We start from the raw sequence: 26,953 nt of genomic DNA on the forward strand, positions 1-26,953 counted from the left end.
ATAGATGACTCAAAAGAAGCTGTTTTGTGTCAGAAGCTAAAATAAAAGTCTAGAACATAAGAAGAAACTAAGAAAGAGCTAGGGAAAATGATCTTTTGAGCACATAAAAGTGAAGACCTTTGGTCATGTACTTGTCATGCTATACGTTCAAAGACCATCTAAAATTAGCCAGAAGACTCAGTGAGCTACCAGAATACACTTTATATCACACCAGAGTACATGCATACAGAAGGCAAACTGAAGACATGAAGTAACATCTTACCTGTAAAACTGTAAATACTGTACTGACATGAATTGCAAAATAGAGGACACCAATGACTATACACACAATCAGGTCAGACTGCAATCGTTCACTCTGCAGAGTCAAAATAAAATAATTTTAGAAAATACCAGCATTGGTTGACCTCTTAGAATCATTAAAGTTGGAAAACATCCCCAAGACAGAGTCCAACCTTTCAATATCTCCTGAATACACAAATGCAGTAACACTGAAATGGATTAAAAAAAAATTTAATTATGCCAGTGGTAACTACTTCCACTGAAGTTATTAGAAAAGTCACAAGACAAATCTTACAGCTAAGAGTATCAGTTCAACTTAGTGAAAGATGCATATTTACAGTGGGGCACAACAAATCAATACACCAAATATATTCTCTAATCCTGGACTGTGAGGTGGTGTAAGGATCCCCTTAAAACACTGCTGAAAGCACTGGAAGGGACAATGACATTTCCCCTTGATGATCTAAGAACTATTGAAACTACAAGGCAATTAAGAGCCCTGGAAGAGCACTGCCTAGGCAGAGCTACCAACCAGGCGAAACAACCATACTCTTTAACCCTTTTCTGCCTTCTTTGCAGAAGGGTAAAGGATGGCATTGGAAAGACCCCGAGGAACGAGTCTGAATTTTCCATTGCTCCTAAAAAATGAAAAAAGCCGTTGATAAGGGACAATCCCCCCAAAACTAGTAATGCCAGACTCAGCCACAAGGGGGCAATGCGAACTTAGGGCCACTGCAACTCGAAGTCACAAGGCTAGACTTGTTCCCACTCTGTAAAAACAGCATCAATATTTACAGCCCACAAAATCATTAAAAGATTATCTTCTCCAATACTGGCCAAATAATTACACACAGCAATTAGAGCTGCAAAGCCTTAACTTCTTGGGCTATAACTTACTTTTTTTAAAATCAGCTGATTAAAAAAATTAGTCCTGATTTTAAAAACCACTGTAAGAAAGACTATCAAAATCCTCAGCTCCTCTGCCCCCTTGGAGCCTAACACCACAGTTTGAGAGCTAAAGAGGAACTTGCAGCTCCTATGGTCACTCCCTCCTGCTAAATGTTAAAAGAATTGCAGTTTCTCAGCTCTAAATATTTATTTGCAGTTTCCACACACTGCACCTCACCACGCTTGTAACTGCTGTATTATGAAAAATCCAGCTATACAGTTCAGCCTACAGCTGAGCCCTACACAAAGCTAAATGAATATTCAACCTTCCTTTGTATAAGTTAAAGGTACTACACTTTGTAAGTCTCTTACTTATTGCTACATTGTGTGAAAAAGAATAATGTTTAAATATTACTACTTCCATAAATATTTAGAGTGCATTTGTACTAAAAATTCAAAGTAGTCCTTAAGTAAATGGAACAGGTTACATCTGCTTCCAAAGAAAGCGAACAACAAAATAAATTAGACCACCCACACAAACCACAGAAAGCCCCAAAACCCAGCATTTTTATTTTCCACTTCTGGAAAAGCAAGCACAAAGGTCTTCCTCAAAATTTACTACAATTACTGAGTTAATATGGTTTTGCCACCATTAACTCTTTCCCACTAACTTCTGCACAAAAGCAAGCATCATCTATTATAATCCATGAGCTAAAAGAAGATCCTCAGTGATCCTTCACTGAATTCACACGAGGGAATTCCAACTCTCTCTGCTTTTAACTAACTTATAGTTGCAATATCAGCATTATACTCCTAGGCATAGCATGAATTCAGCTGCAGACTGAAAGGAAATGCTGTGATATCCATTCTAATTACAACCATGCTAAGTGACAAGTGTGAGCTAAGCAAGATCCAGATGGATGCTATATAATCATTTGCTTTGTGTTGGTTTAAGAGGAATTTTAAAAAAATGTAATAATTAAAAAGCCTACTTACCACAGAATTTCTAAGCTTCTCAGGTAAAGGATCTTTTACTTCAGACAGAGGATCCTCAGGGTTTTTGTCTTCAGAATTAGGAAAAAATTTTGATTGCACTAACGAGCTTAAAAGCAAGAAAAAAAATCCCACTGAAAAGCATGTATTGTTCTATGTAGTTTTATAATAACAAAGTCAGAAGTTCTATTTCATATTGATCACAAAAAATTAGTTTTGGCCTATCAGTGCTTTCACATTGCTGAGCAAATTTACAAAGATGCCAATTTTACAAAAGAATCGGTTATCTGATGTACAGAACAGCAACTATTAAAGAGCAGCAGACAGATGTTCCAACTGCAGTTTCTCTAGTAGCAACACAGGAGTAATTAAAAACTGAATTTTAAGCTAAATTTAGCAATCATGAAACAAAACTTGAACTCAGAAATAACAGAAATGTGCAAAATTTAGAAGTGGTCTATTTGTCAATGCCATTTAAAAAACCATAGATTCTTTGGTTTAATTCAACAGCAACAATGAAAGAAACCTATTCTAGCCTGATTAATTAATAAATTAGCCACAGTGACTAAACTCCTAAATTCTTAGCAGGCATTGCTGATACTGAAACTCCAAAACCTTACACTTAAGCTTTTACAAGCCCTTGTGCAATGTTACTAGCCATAAGCAGTTGTCTTGCAACCTCTCAGTGTGATTTTTCTTACAACACCCTACATAGTGCAGAAATATTTCATTTTCTGGACAGGAAAATCACTACAGAACAAGCCCTAGATCTTCAAAGGAAATTACATACTGCTATGTATTACAATGCTTAACTATGTCACGTCTGGCTAAACAGGTGAAATTGCAGGTCAAATATGAACATCCAGGCTTTAGTTTTTGGATAGAACAAAAGAACAAACATCTAGGGAAAAGGGCCTCTTATCAACTGAACTAAGAGTAATTGGAAAAGGTTTAGTGGTCAACCCAAAGATAAGAAATTTCCTCTGGTGTAAACACTAATCAATCATTAATTCTGTTGTTCACAGAGGAGGTCCTTCACTATCTACCCCAGGCCACTATTTATCAATTTCATCCAACATGAAAATCCATTTTAATGGCTACATTAAAATCCAAGTTCAAGCTCTGTCTAACCTAGGTTTGTGGCTGAGCTTTTATTAGCTGTTCCAAGGGAGGAGTTTCTTCTACTGGAACTACTTTGTTGTACATGTATCATTATTAACTGAATCAAACACCTTCAGCATTAAATCTCTACTCCAACTTAGAATAACATGAATACCTGTTTCCCCATGCTAGATGGGAATACTCATCACTAAAACAGATCCTTGTAATTTAGTATAATTAGTTGAAGTGCTTGGAGCACACATTCAATACAATAATACATCAACAAATGAACTGGAAGTGTTCAAGAAGTCCCCCTGTGAACTTGAGCTTAAACCAGTGCCTTGAGCACCTCTTTAAACCCAGAAAGGGTACATGTTATTCCCAACAAACCCACCAACAGAAAGATGGCACCTGACTGACATTCTGGAGAACATCAGCAGGCAGTTAAATCAGATTTTGGCATGTAAGTGATGTACCAGAAGCCTCAAAAAAGGTCATTATTAGAGAAGGAACTAGAAATTCTCACATTTTGCATCTAACTATTGAACTAAAAATATACTATTTTTGATTAATGCTGGTGAGTACAAGTTCAAACAGTAATAGGTAGTAACATTATTTCTAGTTTTTCCTTGCAACTTGCTTCTTCATTGGGGAAGAGATACAAACTGAGTCACTTACAAAAGTACAGAAGGGTCACTGCTTTGTCTGCTGAGATGATACGATATTGCCACTAACAAACCACAAAATATGGAGAAGAGAACTGGAATATGCTGCCCATCCCAGGAATCCTGGAGACAGAAAGGAAATGTTAACAAAAGGAGAAAAAGTACATACCACTTACCTGACATACAAGAACTATGTATATCACAGAGAAGGGAGAAATTAACTACAATTCCACAAACATAAGCCAGGGCTTTTTGTACAAAAACATTGTTCCATCTTTACCTATGTCTAACTATACATCAGAAACTCTAACAGTGTACATCCCTCACCTATATCAATTATTAAACAGTCATTATTTGTCATAAGGTTTTTGAAGCAGTTTCTGCATTCCTTGAGACCACAGGCTCTTACAAGCTGTATTTAGTCACTTCTTAATTTTGAATGTTACATGTATTTTGACTCAAGATTTACTTTTTCTAATGTGCTGAATGGAGATTAAACAGTGGCTTTATTAGTTTTTTCCAAATCTGTACTGGATCTGCAAAGATGAAACAGTTATTCTTTGCTAAGGCTTGTTTGTCTCTTAAATGGATGTGTTTACAAAAGGCTAATGAGACAAGTGTACAAATTCACAGAAAGCTAATGATGGCCTGCAGGTGACAGCACCATGAGAGTAACTCCCCTAGGAACTTCCTGCTCTCTGCAATAATATGGAAAAGCCAGTCAGCTCTGAGTTGGACCCACACATGCTACAATTCATTGTAAACTGTGCATGTCTGATTATTGACACACATCTGAAATGAATAAACAGAACCAGCATCACTGTTGCTGTTTTCACTGTTGTTTTCAAACAACATTTCAAGCAAGGAAAACAGAGTGTGGGGAGGGTGTGTGTGTCCCTTTGCCAGCTATCTCTCTAATTCTCCCCTTCAGATAGGCCCACATCTTCACTTTGACAAGAAAAACTATTTGTAGATTTCTTCTCAAGTAAATATTAATTAGAAAATACTATTTCATTTTTGCAGCACGTGAAAAAAATACTTACATGAGCCATTTTGAGAGGTAAATATACAAGAACATGCAGACTCTGCTAAAAACAGGTCACTTGCATGATATTTTCAAGAAGTGATGTAGAATGGAACTGATGGTAAATGTCATGTGTTTTCAACCAAAAAAAAAGAGCCTGTTAGAGCAGGAACAAATCACACACCTTTTAAAAGCAAAGTATCTGCTTTGTTCCTGCATTGCATCTCCTCTCTTGATATAACAGGTGAACAAGTATGGAACCCTAGTAAATCAAATTAGTATTTCTAATTCAGTAGTTGCATAGTTTAGTTACTTAATACAGAAGGAAGCAGAGAACAAACCCTAAAACACTAATGTTTACTGTGCATAAAATTTTTCTCACCTTCAGGGCACCATAGCACAGTCCATACAACAATGCTACTGCCACAATACTACAGATAAAACTGTAAAGTGCTGCAAGCAGGCTTGTGGTAGCTGAATAACATAGAAATGAAAAGAAAAAAAAACATTGTTATCTTCTTAAGTTAGAATACAAAATACTTCAGTTTGTTTAAGGTATCAGCCCCCTAGTTTCCTCTGATGGGAAAAAAAGGCAATTCAAACCAGAGCAGCTACTCGTATTTTCCCCTACAAGTGATTTTTATCAAGAGCATCTTATGTGGCTTTTTAAATTTCCTTAGTTTTTGAACAGCTTTACCATGGGAATAGTTAACTACAATAGAAACCAGTTAAGGAAGAACGCGACAGTACTAGGACAGTAATTCTATTTCTCAATAATTAATCAAAAACTTTTAGGCTTTTTAAGAAATTAAGTATTCTATATTTAGAGGATAGTAATAAAAAAAGTGTAACCACTAAATTTTTAAACTAGCATACTGATATACTGATCTTAGCTGCTCCACATCTCCTACTTTTGCCAGTGACAAAAAACACAGCACTTACCATTGCCACCAAAGACATGAATGTCCAGCTGTTCACAGAGATACATCACAAATGTATTCACCTGAGGCAGGAGACCAATGAAGAATACTATAGGGAAACATAGTGTAAACACTACAGAAAAAAGAGAGTTGAAAAAGTGGTGAATATGAAAAACACAGCATGGTAAAGTATTTTTCAGTTTAAGTTCTAGGGTATCATATACCCCATTTTAACTCAACATTTCTGAAGTATTTCTATTATAAATTTCTAAGGAAAATACACATTATGTGAAGTTCTGCTTCAATGACTGGGAACTGACTGAATACAGAGGTCATACAAATCAATAGTACTTTCCTTTTAATTGCTGTAGACATGGACACAGGCCAATTCAGGCTTTCCATTTTTATTTAGCAAAGATCAGCCACCAGGAGTGTTTACAGATTAGACTTGTAAGTTTTCACTCATTAGAAGTGAGGCTTATCCCAGCCTAAGTGCCTGTCTGGAGTTCCAGGAGCAACCTAACACCAGCCACACTGACCTAAGGGAGGCCAGGCACTCCACCTCCAGGTTTTCTACTAGCAACATCTGATAATTTCACTCCTTTTCCCACACCACTTCTGAAAATTCTAATCTTAAGTGACCGGGTTTTCTGTTTGGATGTTTGTTTTTTTTTTAACAAGAATAAACAACTGTATGAATCATGAAAACACCTGAAAATTACAGGATTTCAGAATGCAAAGATAAATGAATGCCACCTAACTTCAACATAGAAAAGGGTATGTCTCAATCTGTACATATAACCTGCTTTCCATCTTATAGAATAACAGATGAAGAAAAAATAATCTATGCAAGTTCAGATACAGTAGTTCAGATCTAATTCACATGCAACAGCATATTATACATTCTGAGTTCTGAAGGATAGAAAGACCAAATTAAAAAAGTTACCCTAGCAGACAAACTCTGGAACTTTAGGGAGGATTTTCTATCATCTTATTCACTTGTAGCTTCAGTGACCAAAAGAAGAAACAGACTTTAAAATATCTTATAAAGCACCACAAGTGCCAAATTTAATTTTCTAATTTTATATGCACAGAATGGTTGGACACTGAAGGACATCACATTAGAAATATCTACAGTGAGACAGATAATGAGAATCTGATTTTTTTTCTCTATTCCATATTAATGTTAAACAACAATATAATTTAAAAACATACAGGTTGCAAGCCTGGGAAAAACATTGAATTCTGTATTTTTTACTGACACTAATTGGGAAATACAGGACTACAGACCAGCTCTTCAATACCTAAAGAAAACACTTCTTCAAAATTCTTAAGTCAAATCTCTATTTCAAATCATTACTCAAGGAAGCCAACATAGAAGGCAAATACGGTGTTCTGTCACTGACAGGTTAAAAAGTTGTTTCCCAGAAGTCTGTAAGTGAAATTATCTTGGGCCCAGTGAAAACAAAATTACTACACTGGGAATACTACACTATTACTAGATCTGGGAATACACAATTTTTTTTGAAGAGTAGTCCAGCAAAAAGCCAATATTCATGATGCTTTTACAGTCTGTAACATCATTGTTTCCTAATGGTGACAAGATAAAATAATTACTATAAATGTGGAGTAGATTCAGAGCAAATGATCAAGTGCAATAGGTGGTACACAAAATAAAGCATTTCTATTAGTCCTCACTTGTGTGTTAGCAAGGAGACAATATTTACATTATCCAAACACAAAGTCTGCCTGGCCCTGCACCTGTGCTCTTCCCATAGCTTTGCCTGGGAACAGGAAAAAAGGCAGCTGAGATTTTTACCTAACAAAATACATTTGTTAGCAGCCAGCCTGCTCTGCAGTACACACAAAGCTTTTTGAAACTGTGCTTCAGCAACAGAAGAGTTGCTCCAAGGGCAAGGCTACCACGGAGGGGGTGGGATGTACAGTGCAGGTCGGTGGGACATTTTTTGGGGTCTTGTTTGGCATTTTATCATTTTGGTTTTTGGGGTTTTGCTTTGGGCTTTTTATTGTTGGGGGGGGGGGGTGTTCTAGGTTTTTTTTAAGTAGAGTAAGCAGTTCTGGTCATCTGATTTTTTTATTGGAAGGACTGCTAAGAAATATAAACTACATATGCTGCTGCAAGATACCCTAGAAAAACAGTAAAACATAAGGATCAAAACCCACTTAGAACTCTTGAACTAAGTAGTTTTAAAAGCTAATCCCAAGATGGACATGGCCTGGTGAAAATGCCACCACTAAAGACTCACTCTTCAGTACTTCTAAAAAAGTAGCTCACTTCACGGGAGGACACACCACCTATATGTACATTTATGTATTATCTTATGAGGATATGGGTATACATTATGGCAATGGTAGAAAAGGGAAGAAAATACTCCCAAAACTGACAGAGCAATATCAAGAGAAATTAAACCAGTTTCGTATTGTGAATGAGTCAAAAGTATCTTCTATCTTCTTTATTATTGATACAGAATCAAGTATGCCAGTACATGAAGAGAACCAAAGGATTGGTTCAAAAAGCACCTTTGAAAATGTCTGGACAATTTCTGTTCATAAATATGCAGCTTAGACATTTTCCCTCTGGGCATTTAAATTTAAATATAGAATTACTGGCAGAAAGTTGAAGGGGGAAGCAGTATGAGGCATAAAATACAGGATGTTCCTAAAATCAAGTAATAAGAACTAATACCCAAATGCTCGAGTCAGTAATTCTTAATCAATTAAAATTTTTACAAACCCCCACTGAATTTTAAGAACCCAAGCTTTCATTTTTCTTGGACAGAAAATGGTCTGGGGGCACACAGACATAACATTTAACTGCTGTAGCTTTTCACACACAGGTATTTTAACACAACTGAAGAGCAACTGCATTCAGTTTACATGAATTATTACAGATTTTCTTACCCCACCCAAAGCAATGATCCACAGAAGATCACCCAAATAACTTGGTCCATTAAAGCAATGCACAAAGTTCCCATGATAAGATGTTCTTCAAATGTTTATGCCTCTCTCTCCTTTCGATGGGCTCTGTTTACAGGGCTGTTATTATTTGCATAACAGGGCAAAGGATTGTTGTTTTGGGGGTTTAGGTTGTTTGTTTTTCCCATTAGGTTTAGGGGGGTAATGGAATTAAATGTCATCAGTATTCTGAATGCACTGTGCTGCTCAGAAAACAATGGGACTACCTCAAAATGGAAGTATAGCTGAAAAATTGTACTTTTGGTATTGCTGATAGGCCTGTTCTGAGAAGAGGCACATTAAATAAGATTTAACCTGTGTATAATGTTTCTTAAAATTGTGTCTGTACTGTTCTGCCAAATTGCTAAATTCAAATAACCTGACTTAACAGAACTCCTACTCATTTGCTACAAGCCTCTCCAGAGAGTGTGAAAGGGTCCAAATGAAAATGTTTTTTAACTATGAGCAGCTAGGTCCAAGCAAAGGGTAGCGTATGCAGGTCCAAGTTAAATAACAAAGTTCAAGGGTAAGGGCTAAGATCCTGGATAACAAAAAGTTTTAGTAGAGGGCACCTCTGCCATTTGTTACAGCACAGCTATAGAAGGGGAAAATGCTCCCATAAAGTTCTACTGTTGTAAAGCAAACAATTGAAATCCATGAAAAAGCCACTCACCTATAACTAAGTCCCTGGCTGACAGCAGCAGCAATGGGTTGGTGAAAGCCATTCCATACAACCTGAATCTTGTTGTAGATATGTGTCTGCTGCCATAATCCAACAGCCAAATCAGACCACAACACAAACAGAAATATACAGGCCTACTATAGGCTATGATACGATTGTGACCCTGTTTAAAAAGAAACCACAAAAACACCATTGCTCATTATTAATGAAAAAAGTAACTTTTACTCTTCTCCTACAGATAGCTTCAGAACCAAAACTGATCACTGGACATCAACCAATACACTGTCACCTCATCATATCCTAAAGTTTTCTTCATAAAATCCTGAATTGCATTGTCTTGCAGTGATACCAGCCTGTGCTTTTTGTGGCTTTGATATTAGAAAGACACAATAGTTAGATTAAGTTAGACTAAGCTAAATATACCCTTGGTCTCAGCTATATTTTATGCTATGTTGCTTGCAATACTAAATGCTAGGGAAGTTCTGACTAGGCTTTGTAAGCAACTGAGAATAAACCAATTTTAAGGAAAAAGAGATTAAAGCTCAGATACTGCTTCTGCTGGATGGGGCAACAGAATCTCTGTGTTTATCAAATCACAGCTTCTTACACAAAATTAATGACTTGCTACAGAGCAATAATGCTTTCATATATCTTATCTAGGACATAAAAGTAATATTTCGTCTTGGCAATCTAGTAGATGCACAACAGAACATAAACATACTAGAACATGAACATTTCCATGCTCAAACATTAATGCTCACTAGAACACTGCAAACTCAGCTTTTTAGAGTGAAAAAATAAAGCAGTGTGCATACTAGGACAACTGAATAATCTACAACACTGAAACAGAACATCAAAGCTGTGTCAGTTCATACCAGCAGAGCAAATTACAACATGAAGAATAATTCCCAGTATAAATGCTAGAATAATAAAGATTCATCAAAAAGCTTATCATGACATGGCTCCCTAGCAAAAGCTAGGCTCAGAACAGGAGGATAAGATTTGCTAAACACAAAAAGTACAGTGGGGAAAAACAGTATCAGTTCCCTTCTGACACACTAAAACAATTATAAGCCCTTTATGCCTTATAAGAAGGAACATAAGAGAAATACCAGAAAACTCAAACTAAAAAGACCAATTCTCTGTGTGAGTTCTGAATCTGCAGGGTTAGTACAGTGGCACATGCCCATGACTTACATGTCGAGGGGAAGAAGAATCTGGCTGAACGCTCTGAAACCAAAATAAAAAGAGGAAAGTTATTGAACCTACAGCTAAGTGTGTTCATCTCCCTACACAAACCTTCTTAGTTGAAGTTTCTTTAACAATACCTACAATCAAAGTAACAGTTGTCAAGCCACATTATAGCCTTTAAATAGCACAATGTAATAAACCATGAAATCTATTTTTAGAGTATGTCTATAATCAAAATTCTAAAAAATCCCCAACCCCCTTATTTTCAGGACTTCTACTGTTTTTTGACAGCATTTGGAACTTTAACTTCCATCCTAATAGCCAAACCATAAAAAATAATCCCCCATTCTTAGATTACATTAAATCATTAACAGTCTAACAAAAATTAATTATCCGATTAAAAATATGTTCAGATATAATTGCCTCATAAAAGAATGTGCTCCTCTTTATGAAAAGAAAAAATGCATTAGAACAGTAAATAAAAGATTGTTTAACAAGCATATGCAAAACCATTCTAGAGAAATGACCTTGCATTGCCATCTAGCAAACTTTCCATGAGGCCAAGTTTACTTATTCCTTTGTAAGTGATAAGCATGCACATTTTTCCTTAAAGCTCCAACTACCCTGCAACACCCAAGTGGATTTATATCCACTGTTTGTAGAAAGTAAAGAGAAATTAAAATACCTTCAACAGTGAGTACTGGCAACTGGCTATTACCAGGCAGAACTGGAAGACCCAAATATCCTTGAAAAAGCCCTCTATGAGAAGTACAGAGCCCAGAAATGCAACTAGAATAGCTAGGATGACAGCTAATACGTTCTCAAGGATCTCACGATTCCTGTTTTAAAAGGAGAGAATAAAAGGAAAAAAAGGGAATTTAAAGTTAACTATGTCAAGAAAAAACTGCAAAAGAACAGTTAGGGTCAAAAATTAACAAGGGTTATGCTACTGGTAGCAAAGCAGTTAAGAATAGACTTGGACTTCCACAGTCTATTAACACACTGTCCTTTAGCAAAGCTAGGAGTTATCAGGATTTCAATGACAGCTGAAAGCAGTTAGTATCTTATAGAATTTTACTTTAAACAGTAGAAGAAAACTTCAGCAGATAATTTTAGAAATAATTCAAATATTCCACCAGAAGCACAGTCTGTAACAAATCTATATTCAAAGTCCATCCATGACGATTGTAAACCTATTAAAAACACATACATGGTAACTTACCTGTGTATATAATCTCTCATTCATGATTTTCTAATGAAGAAACTAAAAATACTCTAGCTTAAGTAAGATATGCCAAGTGGAATACAGATAATTCCCTATGATATTGTCAGTGCTTCAGAAAAGAATTATGAGTATTCCTCCCTGGACAGAATCACTACTATCTTGTTTATCTCGTGGAGGTTCATTACCAAAATATAAATACTTTACATATTCCAAAAGCTGGTAACTCGAGGATCACCTTAATTTTCTTCCTCTAGGTAAATGTAGCAGGGACGAGAAGTCACAGTATTAAACACATCTTCGAAAACATGCTTTGAAACAGCAGGCAAGTTCTCTCTATTTACCAAAACACGAGGTACATGCCAGGTTGTAGACCCTTTCAATGAATTTTGGAGAAGGCTACACTCTAGCTTTAAAGATTGGCAACAAATCCTTCTATTTAATCATTCAAATATGTTACTGTCCCCACTCAGGCAAATTAAGGGTTGGTTTCCTTTTTCTTTATTTGATTGCTAGAGAAAAAAGGAGAGTAGCCTCCACTATTTCAGAAAAACTACATTCAGTATTATTCTTTCATTTTTCAGAGCAAATAGGTAAATAAGTACAATGCTCTCAGGATAATTTTATCTATATTACAGTTTAATAACTGTTGTCATTTTGTTTCTGAGGTCTGTTAACACAAAAGGATCTCACCTATCAAATAAAGCCAGAAGAGTTAATCTATCAAAATTGATGCTAATCCAAAGTTTAGGTAGGATCCAAAAGCGATAGTACTGCTTGACTTTTTGAGCTGCTTCCTCTTGAGGTTGCATGTGGTCCTGAAGGTCAGGGCTCAGGTCAATATCTTGCTGCTCCAGCAGATCTGTATCCATTGTTAGCAGCCTGTTCAACCTGATCTGAGGAAGAGAAAGCTAAAAGAAAGTTAGTATTAACAAAAGCTCATTTATATCGAATCGCTGTATTATACTGAAAATTGCTTCGAAGAATATCACTGGAACTCTTTAGTTTCACTTCTGTGGAATTACATGCTAAGCACTGTCACAGGCTTTACTTACTTTTCCTGTCCTTATCATGGCACATGAATAGGACTAGCAGCAATAACAGTCTGCACACAACACAACTCTGTGGCATTGCAGCATATGCCTTATTTCAAATGAATATGTCTTCCAAGCACATTATCCCATTTACTCTGAAAACTTCAAATTTGAAGACATGTAAACTGATACAGGGACAATATACACTACAAGAATAATCCAATTATTAATTTAAATAAATTATGACACATTTCTTATAGTCAGCTAATCTGCATGCAAACCCATGCTGAATAGGTCTTTTTGCATGACAAAGCAACAGAGTAATACACCAGCGGTCAAACGCAAACCCACTGAATCCAAAATACACTCAGAAAGGAACCAAAGAAAAAGCTCTGCCCTAAACAGTCAAATACTATTTACAACTATTACTTATTTTATAGTTTGTTTAGAGTTCTCATGAAAATCACAGTAATACTAACAACCATGAAAGATACTTAAGAAGAGTACTCGATGTTAATAAGATACTATAGTACATATGTATCATCTAATCCAGCTTCTAAATTTCATCAACAGGCCAAGAAGCATCTTGATGAACTGCCCTTTATTCTTAGGCAATATAATTGTTAAAATGTCCCTTAATGAAAAAGCTTCACAAATGTGTAAGGCAAAGAGTCAAAGTTTCAATACTCATGCCACTCAAGCGTCAAAACTAGAGGTTTAGTGTTTGGGGGGCTTTTTTCCTACAATCATCTAAGTTTAACATTCCATTTCTTGATTTATAAAATTTTTTTCATCATTCTTAAATCATCAGTGTACTTAACTTGGCTTAGCCAGCTTTGCCTTCCTAGAAAAATACTTATAAAAAAAGCAGGAATACTCCATTTCTAAAAGCATTTCAAAAACAAAAACCATGCTATTTAAGGTAAACTGTGTCAGAAAACAGGTCCTTTTTTGACAGTTTTAAAAAATCCTAGTTTCTTAAAAGGTAGAATCAGCATATCAGCACTAACAATAAATTTCAGTGCAAACTTCCATTTAGGCACGTGGGCTGAGCTTTTACAGTCACAAATTTGCCTTAAAACAGAATCATTCCCTCCAACAGGACTACAATGGCAAACCAAAAGCAGAGAGGAGGTGATGCAGCCTCTTTTATAAAGGCTCTATGTTCAAAGGGGACTGTGGAAAGCAAAGCAAATTCCTCTAGCAGACACTAAATTTAAAAAGCACATTCTTCATCAGGCATGGTCAAAAAGCATGGTGAGGCAAATGGATGTCTCTTGCTCCTCTGCCAAATCCTAAAGCTACATTTCATTTTCCCTCTTGATTAGGTCATCAGGTACTTCAACATACTTTTCTTTGGTTTGCCAGCCTAAGAATCTTGACCATTTGCACTGTTTTCCTAACATTATATATAACTTCAGAATTAAGAGTACAGGTATGTCTGAACTTGACAATAATACAAAAGCTTTGAGATCATAAAACTAAGCAACTATGAAGCTACTTGCAGTATAAAACAGTGCCTTGTTTTCCTAGTCACTCCTTCCATGTAAATTTAAATTTTGTACAGCAGACTCCAATGACAGATTTCTAAATTCCTTTCAGGGAAATTACTCAAGTGAAGTTTCTTTTGGTCAGAACACAGGATTTCATCTTTCTGCTGCCTGCTAACCTCAATAATGCACAGAAGGAAAACTGTCCCAATTGTACACATTTTCTCTGGAAACTTTTACAAGGTATCTTAGAACATCCAATTTCTATGAGTGTTTTTAAGTCACTAAGTTTTAGATCAGAGGAAACCAACTAAGTTTTAAGGTGTTATGCAAAAAGATTAATTTGTATGTATATATGAAGACACTACCATACTAAATACTCTCTTCATTCATCCAGACAAAATTCTTTCATAAGAACAGAGAACTACCACACAGAATGATTAATCAGTGCTATAAAGTGAGATAGTCTTCTGATTCTTTGCATGCTTTAAGAATAAGTAAGAAAAACTTACTAGATCATGTGGATAAAAGCGAACTGAGGTAGAACTCGATACATGAGAGTCCGTGTCACTATAAGAACAGGGAAAATACTTCAGATTATAAACTACATTTTATTTCAACAGATCACTCTAATTTTCACGTGTCCCAAATTAATTTTGATACCTTGTGAATTTTATCTAAATATCTTTAAATTTTTCCTTCATTCACTTATTATAAATGCAAGCAGCCATTTAGTCTCCTGTATTACGGTACATTCCACAGCTATAGTATGCCAGGAGATGCTTTAATCTTACCCTTAATAACACAGTTTCTCAACACCCAGTCCCTCAATTGTCTAAAAAGACCTACAATGACAGTCATTATTCCACTTGAAAAAAAAACGAAAATATTTTATAAGCTGTTCGCTACTGATTTGCAAACATAAATCACATCTCTAAAGAAGTGCACAAGCCATTAGGTGCCCACATGCAGTTCCTCTTAATTCTATACTGCATTTATCAAGATCCCAAACCTGCCAAAAATAGTATATACTCAGTATAAGTAAGGTGAGCTACTTAAACTGATTTCAAAAAACTTAACTTTAAATCAAGTTAAACCTCTGGTAAGAAGAGCAAGATTACTTTGCAATTTCCATTCATTAGAGATGAAGAGAAATTTCTCTTACTGTATGAGAGTCCATATCCAACCATTGCTTTTTTTCCCCCAATTTTGGATAGCTTTTGGATGTTTGTTTTCCATGTAAATCACATGGTTGTAAGACTTGTATCAAATTTATGCAACTTTCCTTCAGTTCCTTGCCTTAAGATAAAAACATTCTTTGTTATCAATTTTACTTCACTGAAACTCAAGTATTCTCTACAGCCGAGATCTGATTATCTGAAGTGGCCAGTTTGCTCCTTCCATTAGCACATACAACTTCATAACAGCAGCCATCAGCAAAGCCATTGCATCTGGAACATGCAAGCAGTAGAGGCAGGGATTGGCAGCTTTGTGGAAGGAATGCAGAACTTTCTGTCAAAGTTCAATTCTACAAAAGGCACTTGCATACTCTCACAAGAAAGATCTGAAGATGGGATGTTTTATATTCATTACTCCATAATTCCAAGAGCTATTCCACCTACATGTGGTAGAATTACAGCATTGAGCATAGCACAATAGCTTCAGAGCAATTCTACAGTGAAGTAGATTGGGGCCAGGTGGGAAGCCACAGGAGGTTTTGGGCTGCTTTTCCTTCTTCTGCCTCCTATCCCTTCAGTGAAAGAAAGGGCATCTTTCCAACAGCAGATGAACTGTCCAGTATGTAGCTGGCTATTTCAGCTGCAAGTCAAATTTTAATCTCAGGCATATTAACACTTCCATATACTCTTTGATGCCATCTATGAACTTGAGAATAAATTTATCAGTTTACAGTGGCTTCACAACTGAAAGTTCAATAGCCATTTATGGTCAACAGCCACCTACTTTCTCAAAAATTGGTCCAATTCCTTAACAAAGACCTTATATAAGCCAACAAAAAATGTATTTGTCAAGTTCTCAGTTTGGAAGTGTATTGCTTAAGCTAATAATAGTCTTCATTTTCTGAGATAATATTTAAATTAATGTCATCTTTTAGTAAAAAAATCACTTAGGTCACACTCTGCCTCCCCCAGGTGTAACCCACACAGTCACAAAAGTATATGGTTAATATATTGTATTGATTCTTTTCATAGTCCATACTAAATAACCTTTTAAAATTAAAATAAAATATTGGGTTGCAGTAAGACAAGAACCATCACTCTTGACTGGCCTTCACACACACCAGATGTTGGATGCTCTTCTTGCAGCTGGCTCAAAGTTCACAAGTGACATGTCGCAGCCCCCTGTCTCGTAGAGCGTAGAACTGAACTTACCTATTAAAGAAAAGGTCAAAAGCAGGTCAAAATTTCCTCATGTTTCATCCCACTGGCAGCAGCTTCTATTCATTAACTTACTACAGAGATCAATTCAGACATCTGAATTTACATCAGTGTCAAAACAGAAAATGTGATTACACATGAATATGTCACCAGTGCTGACATTAGCTACATAGTTGTCTTTTGTACCATTTTGTGTAACATATATACTGTAACTGCAGTAATGAATTAAAGGGTTTGTATTTACAAGATACCACCATTAACACAACAGAAGGACAATGTACACCTGGTTTTTCCCCTTAGAGAATAACCACATGAAAAATTAGCAGTGACCAGCTTCTTCAGTTCTTGCCCACCCACAACAGAACCATTAGTCAATCATTCACTATCAGCATTTAAGAACATTTAGCTACAAAAAAGATAACCCAAGTATCCTGAATAAAACTCTTTTGAGAAGCCCATGTCTATTTGAAAAGAAACACAAAAACTGAAGGAAGTGGTCAGAGGTGCTTCATAAGTTAACTCAGGAAACTCAAAAAAGGAATGTGAGGCAGAGATTTATTTTACAAGCTGAAAACAAATGCTTCAGTGTAAGAATGCAGGACTGCAAACTAACTTCTTCCATAAACCATTTGGACTTACTTCCAAAATAGATAACTTAAAAAAAGTATACCACGATTATAACTTAAATGATAAATTACCTTACTCAAATATGTTTTCACAGTACCCTTCTCCCAATATTGGCCTGATCAGAAAGATAAGCATTGTAATTTTCCCTGAAGTCCAAGATATTCAGTATATTGGTTCAATATATTTCAGCTCTGAATGTAGGGAACCTGATTTTGAACTGATCTGCCAACTTTTCCATCTCTTCTAGCTTAAAACCCTTAAGTCATTATGCAAAACATGCAATATTCCAAGATCAGCTTATATAAAAAGGAAAAAAAATCCCGCTTTAGAGCATAAGAAGAAAAACTGTATACATCTCTCCTGCACGTGTTGCAGCTTTTCCTTCTGCTGATAGAAGATAACAAGCAGTCCCCACAGAAATATTTAACAAGATCAGAGCTTCCAATCTTTTCCATTCTTGTGAGAATAACCTGCTTCTAATGCCATGAATTTTGAGTATTTCTTTTAACACAATATAATCCTTCTCCAGCTTCTCTTCAGACTCAGACAACTAAGTTTGATTCAGAAGCATTTCAATCTTAGGTTAAATCCCTCAAACTAGATGCTTAATTGAAGAAAAAAATACCGGCATATTGAAAATATCTTCATAAAGCTTTCTACCCTCAGAGGGAGCACTTCAGGCAAACCAGGCCAATATCACAGCTGTGCTCAGAGCCACCATGGTGACAAGACAGTCCCCTACATAGCTCAGGAGGCACAAACAGCGCTCGCCAGAGCTCGGAAATGCAGCAGATCCCTCTCGATATTCAATTACATCTGCCACAGGCCTAAGAACAAAGCTCACTTGTCAGGGCTTTTTCCTCAATGGGTAAGATTTTAATGAAGTGCTTTCATGGATTATCTTTTGTTTTTTCAATGCAGTGTGTAGTACACACTTGATACTGAAGCTTAAAATTTAAACTACTAGATAACATGGGCAATCTTCCCACAACTAATAAAAACCTTTGGTTGCAAAGGTTTATTTCTTAAGTGAATCAATAAAAAAGTTTCAAGAGCAAACGTGGAGAATATAAATACACTTCAGGTTCTATTTAGGACAAAAATGTCCTTAAATTATTATGGAAAAAACTCTTGGGCAACCAAAAAAAAACAAAAACAAAAACCAACAAAGTTTGGGTTAAATTCTTTAAAATTCTTTATGGCTTTGCATTACTGAATAGAGATCCTGGAAATTAAACTTTTAAATTTTTAATTTCATTAAATTCTAGTCACAGAAGTTAGAGTATACTACTTGGACATATAACTTGCCCTTCCCTTGGGCTGAGAAAACACATCAGGTACATCAGGTATTTATTTCAGAAGTTTACTGAACTATTACACTGTCTCATATCTACAGCTCCCTGTCACTCAACTTATCTTTGAATCTATCAAAATTTACTGCATTTATATTGCTGCTGTAAGTACTACACTGCTGCAGTGGGATATAACAAACCTGATTAATAGAGGAAGCAAACAAACAGAACACTTAATTCCCATTGTTTATACACAAACTACAAAACGGACTCAGGATATGTCATGCTTGCAATTCACCCACCTATGTAAATAGGCTTCCTATTGAAACTTAGTTCCCTGGCAAGCAAAGCACAGCTTCTCATTAAAACAATTCTGCCCCCTTGTTTTGTTTTTCTTTTGCTGTTTCTGATTTGGTTTGGTTTTGTTGTTGTTGTTCTGTTGGGGTTTTTTGGTTGGTTGGCTTAAATAAAAAGATTTTTCAAAAAAACCTTCAACTTATCTTAGTAGAAAACTTGACAGGACTGTTCATTGCTGTTGGTGACACAAACTCCGAAGTGTGAGTGGAAATAATATGACTGAGCTCCAAAATCCTTAATAATTTTAAAACTGTGAGACAGGAACAGCTTCCTCACAGTACACAAATTCTAACAAAGAATTTCAATACTCAAAGAGTCAATATATATGGATATACCTAGCATTTTATCTCCTATAGTGACTCTCTCCCATTCCTGTCTCCCACAGCATTCTCTGTGGGATACCTGGAACAGCATCAAATTGAATAAATTTAACAATGTATTTTCTCTCTCTAAAACCTGTAGTTTTATCGAGTTGTGAACAAATGGGAGACTCCGAGGATTATGTTGCAAATCAAGAAATATGATCAATGGCACGTTTGCCCACTCAACAGAAATGTCTGCAACTTCTTTGCATACAGACACACACACAAAAAAAGGAGACCTCTAAGTCCTTAGCAAATTAAAGTCACCCAAAAAATATTCTATTTGGACTAGGTTACAATAACAAACCAAGACACTGTAATACTCAAGCACACAAATCCAAAATACACATTCATTCTGACACAGAGAGAAGACAACCGTGTGTTCTTTGAAGCCAGCTTCCTTGCTCCAAAAGACCAAAATATCTCATCACCACATCCAGAGACAAGCATGTAACAGTTCACAGTACAAACACATATTCCCACAGTTAAGAGCATCAACAGGCAACAGCAATAAGCTGATGAGCTTACACAAACAAAACCCAGAAGACTTAAGTGGCTCAGGATCTAACTAAAATGGTGCTCTGATGGTTTCCTCAGCTAAGTTATCTTCCATTTGCTTCCCAGTTTTACACCTAATAAATACCACTTTTTTTTCAAACCTCTCAGACTAGTTCACATGCAAAGGTTTACTGACATGTTAAAATTACATCATCATTAGATCAAGACATATTTGTCTATTGCTTCAGTCAGTATTTTTTAAATCCTAGTTAGCAAAACCACAGTCATCAGAATTTGCCTACTTGGTAGATGCTAGGAGCTCTATTTCCAAAGATCAAAATTTTACCATTAGCTATGCTATGAAGACGCATATGTTTGCAGTTAGAACACTTCAAAGTGGTTCATTTTTTGTTCCTATATGAAGTTTGTCAAAAAAGTAACTTGCCTATTATAACAAATTTCAGATTACAACATGGATATTTTCCATAGGAATAATGAGAAGTGAGTATTTGTTTTCTACAAATGGACTTTTGAACATGCTCAGACATCCAGTTGAAATGAATTACAACTATTTAATTATCAAACGGTACTGAGTAACTGCTTCTAAACTGGTTTCAATCAAATAAGTAACCAGTGTATACCTCTATCTTTGTATAAGTTTTGATATTCAAAACCATTCAACTGCCTTCATAAGTTACTTAAATCTGAAAGATTGTTGCTTGTTATATAAACAATACAACCAGAAGTCCAACACAGCACCATAATTTTCATGTAAAGCTATACATGAGCAGTTCTCTTTAAGCACAAAAGCAATTAAAAAAAAAGATCTAGCTAAGGAAAAGAGTCTGTTATTTCACCCCAGCTTCAGACACTGGGCATCTGTTCTACTAACTCAGTACTTGGATTCCTAACTACTTGACAAATTCTAATTTGAATTTAACCAATCTTCACTGCAGGGGCTGAAAAATCCCACCTACCTGTCTAAAGAATCAGATATTAGTGAGAACAAAAAGCATCAGTACTGCCACACTGCTCTGAAAACTGTCATTCACTTAAGTCACGGCACATGTTTTGCTGCTTTTGAGATTTGTATTGTACAAATCCTGCCTATAATCATGGTGTTTACTTTGCCATCTTTCATTTCCATTCTACATTCCTTCTATGATTTCCTTCATATTTACTGCTTAAGTTCCTCCCCCCTCAACCTTCCAACAGTATAACTTATAAAAATCTTCCTCCTTTATCTTCAGTCTTTCAGGTCCAATGCCTCAAACCCCAGTTAAAGAAAACTGTATCATCACCAGAGCAGGTGTGGGACAGGTGTAATACAGTGAGGCTCATCCTAGGTAAAATAAGCCACTGGAATCAAATTAACAGACAAGAAACTTTAAAGCAAACAAAACCAAAATTGTACGCCCTGTTAAGTGCTGCAGATTGACATCAACACAAATAGAAGAAATGTAGAAGCAGATAGGGCACTAGTAAAGGAAAACATGAGTCCTATATGTGAGGGCTTTTAAAGTAAATGAATACATGCCCTGTTTGCCTTTCCAAGAGAATTTGAATTAAGAAAAGAAACTCTCATGTGCACTGTACATAAAAGATATATAACCCCATCTATGCTTGTCACTGATATTTCCAATTGGTGTAAACCAGGTTTTGTTTCCATATATTTCCCACTATTTTCAGGATGTTTTTTTTGCCCTGGGCAGTTGCAATGATTTCCACAGTGACAAAGAACTGGTCATATCTGCTTCATTGCTTTAATTTTTATTCTGATGCTGATCAAGGAAAAAAAACAAACTACAACTTTCTCCCAACCCAAAGCACAGACAATCTAAAGTAACAGGGTCATCCTTCAGTCTAAGATATCCTGGGATAATATAGCAAAATCAAGAGGTTAGACGCAATGGAAAAAGAAAAATAGTGTTACTTTATCCCTGACTGAGGGTTTTTAAAAAAACCCAACAAAAAAAACCTTCAAACAAACTAACCATGTACCACTTATAAGGAAAGATATTTTCTTGTCAAGCCTGATAAAGGAATCACACACATGAAACCTTGCACCATTTTCCCAACTATTTTACTCTTAACAAAAGATAGCACTTATTTCACAAAACCTGCTAAACAAACTGGAAAATTTTATTTTCCTAAAATAACACAAGAAAATTCCAGCCTATAATAGCTCCTTTTTCTCAAAGGATTCTAAACTAGATGCTCAGTCTCAAAATAGGAAATAAATCTCTATTACACATCAGATTCCTATCTAGCAGATCCTCCCAAAGACAACGGGATGTCCCATATAATTGTAAGCACAGTATGGGTAAAGTTTCAGAAGAATTAAGTCAAAAGAATTTCTGAAGACTCCAATGCACAAAAAAATACAATGAACATGCCTTTTTAGAGAGCCTGAATGCCATGTTGAATTTTATATATGATCTACTTTGATTTCTGCTAGAGCAAATAATATAAGCTCTTAAATAACACAGATCTAGACTGCACACTAAATGAAAAATTCTACAGAACTCTACTGCATTATTTTGGGTAAGATGAATCAAATCCTTCAAATAAATAATGACGGCCTCAAGAATATATTTCAACATTAAACTTGGACAGATATAACCAGTATAACAATTTCAGAGTTATATTTCAAATTTTTTTTCCAAATAAGAAATAAGAGTCCAAATTAAATACAGAAAATGGGTTTCGTGTGACAAGTTTTCATGGTCAAGAGACACATACAAGCACTGAGATAGAAGTGTTATTGTTTCAATCTAGAAAACAGTAAAGCAGAATCTACAACAGAATCTACAACAAAAGTTTTTAGATAACTAGATCATGTGTATTTATTACATCTGTAGCTAAGTTTTATAAAACATCTCAGAGTAGGTCAAAGTGGTTTTCAGTTTTGTTTATATTCCATTTTTCCTTATACTGCAGCTAGATGATGCAGAAGAATGAAGACTCAGTCAAACTCACATTTAAAGGGTTACCACAGACTAGCAACTCATGGAGTCTTCCCCTCTAGTGAGGTAAGATGACAACTCACTAATCCTCTAATACTGGACTACAGAAAAGTCTGAAACAAATGTTTTGTCAGTGTTCTGATCAAACCTGTACTTTTAGGTTATTACAGCTGACAGCTGCTCAAAATTCCATCACTAATAATTGTCAGTGCTCAAGACGCCCATTTTAATAATTCAAGGAAGAGTTACATATTAATGATGAAGTCATAAGTAATTCAGGCCATGTATAGATAGCTGCAAAGATCCCTGCCAGGAATTTTTCCAAACCTGCCCCTGTACTATGCGGCAGATCAGTCATTTATTAAGACCTTATTAACTTCTTCCTGGCAACTTTATTAGTTGCATAGAAGTTAATTAAGAAGTTAATAATCAAAAATACCACATAAAATGGACCATGAAGAACTAAGAGGGCACTATAAAGCACCATAAAATGATGACATTTGATATACCAGAGAGTCCAGATTTACTTCCAATATCAAGCTCCTAAATTAAGGTGTACATTAAAAGCAAAGCATTAATTTACATAAGTATTTCTTTCTTGAACAGCAGCTAAACAACTCATCTAAAAAAAGTAAGAAGAAGAATTCCTAGGAGCCATAACAAGTTGGTTTTTTCAGTAACCAGAAGATCCCCAAAGTCTCCATCTCTGCTCAACGGCCTGCAAGACCACAGGAAAGATTTTTTACTTGTGTTACATCGTTCAAATCAAGAAAGCTCTCACACCAGCACTACTCATAATCTATGCCTCCTTATTTCCCATCATGCATTTGTTAGAGAAAGCGCCTGCAAAGGTGATTGACAAAGGCAATGAACTGATGAGCAATATGGCCTTCCTAGAAACACACCTACAAGATTGAGAAACAAAGCTCAGGTTAGGTGATTTTCACTGCATTATTACCAATAAATCTGCCGTATTAAAACTTCCATGTCACCAAGGTTACATAAGGCCTGCATACCAAGTTCATCGTGCAAACTGCTACCGCCTACAGCAGATGCAGTGGCATGTGATGCTTCTAAGTGGACACTCCCATTTCTCACCAGCAAGGAGGCGCTAGCGCCGGGCACAGCTGCCTGGGAAGGGGGGCGGGACTGCACTCTGACCTGGGAGGAGCACTGCTGGCCTTGCTGACCATCTTGAAGGCTACGAGAAAACACGCATTGGGGACACATTACCAGGGAGAAGTGAAAAAGAGCCAGAAGTGAAGCAAAACAAGATTTTTCAGTTTAAAGAGAAAAACTTTTTTTTTTAAAAAACGAGTATAGTATCATTAAGCAGCCAACAGGGTTAAAGTAACCCCTAAGTTCTGTGTAACAGAGTATTTAGGCCCTAGTTACATCAGGAATCTAGAGATACTGTTCCCATCAACTTCTTAGAAGTACTATTGCTTTCTAAGATCTCCCCAAGTCACCCAACAGGTATATTCTTCCGATTCTTAATTTGTGAGTGCAAAAGCAAATTACTGCCGGTTAGTTTAACTACAGACTAACCTGAGGTATTTATATTTACTACTGACTATTCCAGCCTTCTCACAGTAGTTGGGGTCCTTTTTACTTATTCAACTATGACCTGATCAGCTGTTTAGGGCTTTTTTGTTAGTCACAGGGACATCACCTTTCTTATCATTAATCCACATTAACTAGAAAACATCTTTAAGCTTTGTTAATAGACATATGATATCACAGACCTTGTAGATAACTTAAGTCCTATGTTTGGATTCAGAATTATTTTGAACTTATTAAGACTCTCCATAAAAAGTTATTAATTGGCAAAAGTTAAGTTGTTTCTGAAGGTATTTTAAAGTTATAGCAAAAGCTTTATTACTCACCAAAACATAGGTTTTAAAAGTCAATCTGGCTTTCAGAGACATTTGTAGCCATGAGTAGACAACGTTTGAAAATGTTAATTCTCCTCTTCACAGACTTCCATTGCAAAATTACTTTATAAGACTATTTACCAAAGATTGATTTTTTAAAATAGCTTGTTTAATATTAGGTATGACAAAGTGTCAGAGCACATGATGTTTACAGTTGGTATCATAAAACCACTGCTCTTGCAAAGATGGTATTATCCTTCATTTTATGAATTTAAAGAAGTCACATTTTACTGTCATTATCTGAGGCATTATCTTTGATAAAAAATTTTGTATTTTAAAGACTGGAAAATAGCTTGAACACTCTCTTTTGAAAAACAATATGTATCACGTGTTGCTTTTAACACTTCACTGTTTATAGCATGATGCTAGAGTTGGCAAATGAAGCAACTAAAAAAACAAGATCTTACTAAGAGCTGAAGGGTTATATCTGATGTACTTGCTTTTAACAGTATTTTCTACACCATCTACTTTTCAGTTCTTTTGTTAGAGCATCACTGGAAAACAAAATATGGATATAAGAACAGGTGTTAAGAAAAGCTCATGCAAAATAATGCAGACATGCACACAGCTCAGAAGAAAAGAACTGCAACTCATTATTTACCATGTTCTAACATTTTAATCTGAAATTTAAACTCAATGTTTAGCTGTAGTACACAAGGCTTTCTGTGAGCTATGCAGCAACCCTAGGAAGCCCTAGGGAAGTTCACAGATGTGCCAACCTTCACTGCCTTACCTAAGCAACACCAAACCAATGCTAAACAACACTGCTTTCCCATCAATAGCAGGTACATCCTCAAGAGGTATATACACAGCTGCCCTTTGAATAGTTATCCACATCTGTCACAACTAAAAAAATCCCACCAAAATATCCATGTTAACCAATTGCACAGATATGCAAAACTCATGTTTATTCTCTGTCTGAGTATTATAAGAATAAAATTCTGCTTCATACAGTCACTTACACACATGCATACACCATTGACTGCATGGGATGCCAATGAAGACTTATTTTTAAACTGCCCAAAACATTACTGACATTTAGACAGGACAAAAGCAGGGGTGGATGGTGTTTTACGATGCATTTGGGGTTTGTTTTTTTACATAACCAGGCCATTGTATTATTACACAGTAATCTTGTGCCTAATTTAGTGTCAAACCAGCAGAATTTACTAGACCAGGTTTGACCTGTCTACCATTGCCAAAGACACACGTATACAACACCATTGTCTGTTTTACTAAATATTTCACAGAGGAAGTGAAAAGTAATTGCAGTCATGGGATAGGAAATTTTAAAAAGAAATCAGGTTTAACTCAACAGGTCCTCGGGAATATTCCCCCCAACATCCAATTTTATGACAGAGTTAGAAGTTTAGAGATTAAAGTTTGGCTGGCAAGAATAAGAAACACAAAACATCGGGGCAACTAATGATTAGTAAAGCTAATACTCTTAGAAGTTGAATATCTGAAGTCATGGATTAGCAATATCACAAATTAGATGGGGGCAGCTCACCAACAGCATACAGGAGTGATGTCAGTACAACTGCAGCGAAGTTTTGATAACTCCTTAGTGGTAACTGGCTAAAAATGTCTCTATGTTACTTCACATTTGCTCCTTAAGCATGATTTCTTTTAAATCTTTCTTAAGGGTTTCCTACTCCAAGTAACACAGAATTTACACTAAAATTAAGCTAGTCATGTAAAGGAAAGGGGGTTTTATAGACTGTTCACCCAGAAATTGGAACACTGAAACACGTTTTTTTCAGATACATTCCACAGTTGATAGCTCAAATTGAATGTGTGTCAAACAAATATGAAAGCACTTGGGTATTTAGTTGGACTATGGCAATTTAATTCTACTGCAAGGGACAGTCATTTAGCACCACAAAAAGTAATTAGAGTAAATTAACCTCACTAAGTATTCAATTCTAAATGTGTTTATATTATAAAGTATTTTTGACAATGTATGTCATGATGTTAGAGAATGTTCAGTGAGCGATTTTGGGTTTTTTGTTTTTTTTAATTTAGAATAGAACAAATTTAGATAAAGATGCTTAGA

General features: G+C 35.8%; 1 protein-coding gene across 8 annotated transcripts in view; it reads right to left on the reverse strand.

Annotated features, from left to right (window-relative positions):
* Positions 1-26,953, reverse strand: part of PCNX1 (pecanex 1) — an 89,238-nt gene that overhangs the window by 29,020 nt on the left and 33,265 nt on the right. For 3 of the 8 annotated variants that reach the window (XM_014869368.2, XM_088167053.1, XM_014869362.2), the window contains exons 8-19: positions 23,980-24,164; positions 16,765-16,855; positions 14,978-15,035; positions 12,635-12,852; positions 11,405-11,558; positions 10,726-10,758; positions 9,520-9,691; positions 5,893-6,003; positions 5,333-5,424; positions 3,940-4,049; positions 2,164-2,269; positions 263-355 (exon numbers count right to left, since the gene is read on the reverse strand). In XM_014869368.2, the coding sequence (XP_014724854.2) occupies positions 263-355; positions 2,164-2,269; positions 3,940-4,049; positions 5,333-5,424; positions 5,893-6,003; positions 9,520-9,691; positions 10,726-10,758; positions 11,405-11,558; positions 12,635-12,852; positions 14,978-15,035; positions 16,765-16,855; positions 23,980-24,164 (1,423 nt within the window). The remainder of the gene's footprint in view (positions 1-262; positions 356-2,163; positions 2,270-3,939; positions 4,050-5,332; positions 5,425-5,892; positions 6,004-9,519; positions 9,692-10,725; positions 10,759-11,404; positions 11,559-12,634; positions 12,853-14,977; positions 15,036-16,764; positions 16,856-23,979; positions 24,165-26,953) is intronic. The other 5 variants (XM_088167054.1, XM_014869369.2, XM_088167056.1 and 2 more) reach the window with 5 other exon arrangements.

This window comes from Sturnus vulgaris, chromosome 6, assembly GCF_052056855.1.
Source record: "Sturnus vulgaris isolate bStuVul1 chromosome 6, bStuVul1.hap1, whole genome shotgun sequence".
Lineage (NCBI taxonomy): Eukaryota > Metazoa > Chordata > Aves > Passeriformes > Sturnidae > Sturnus > Sturnus vulgaris.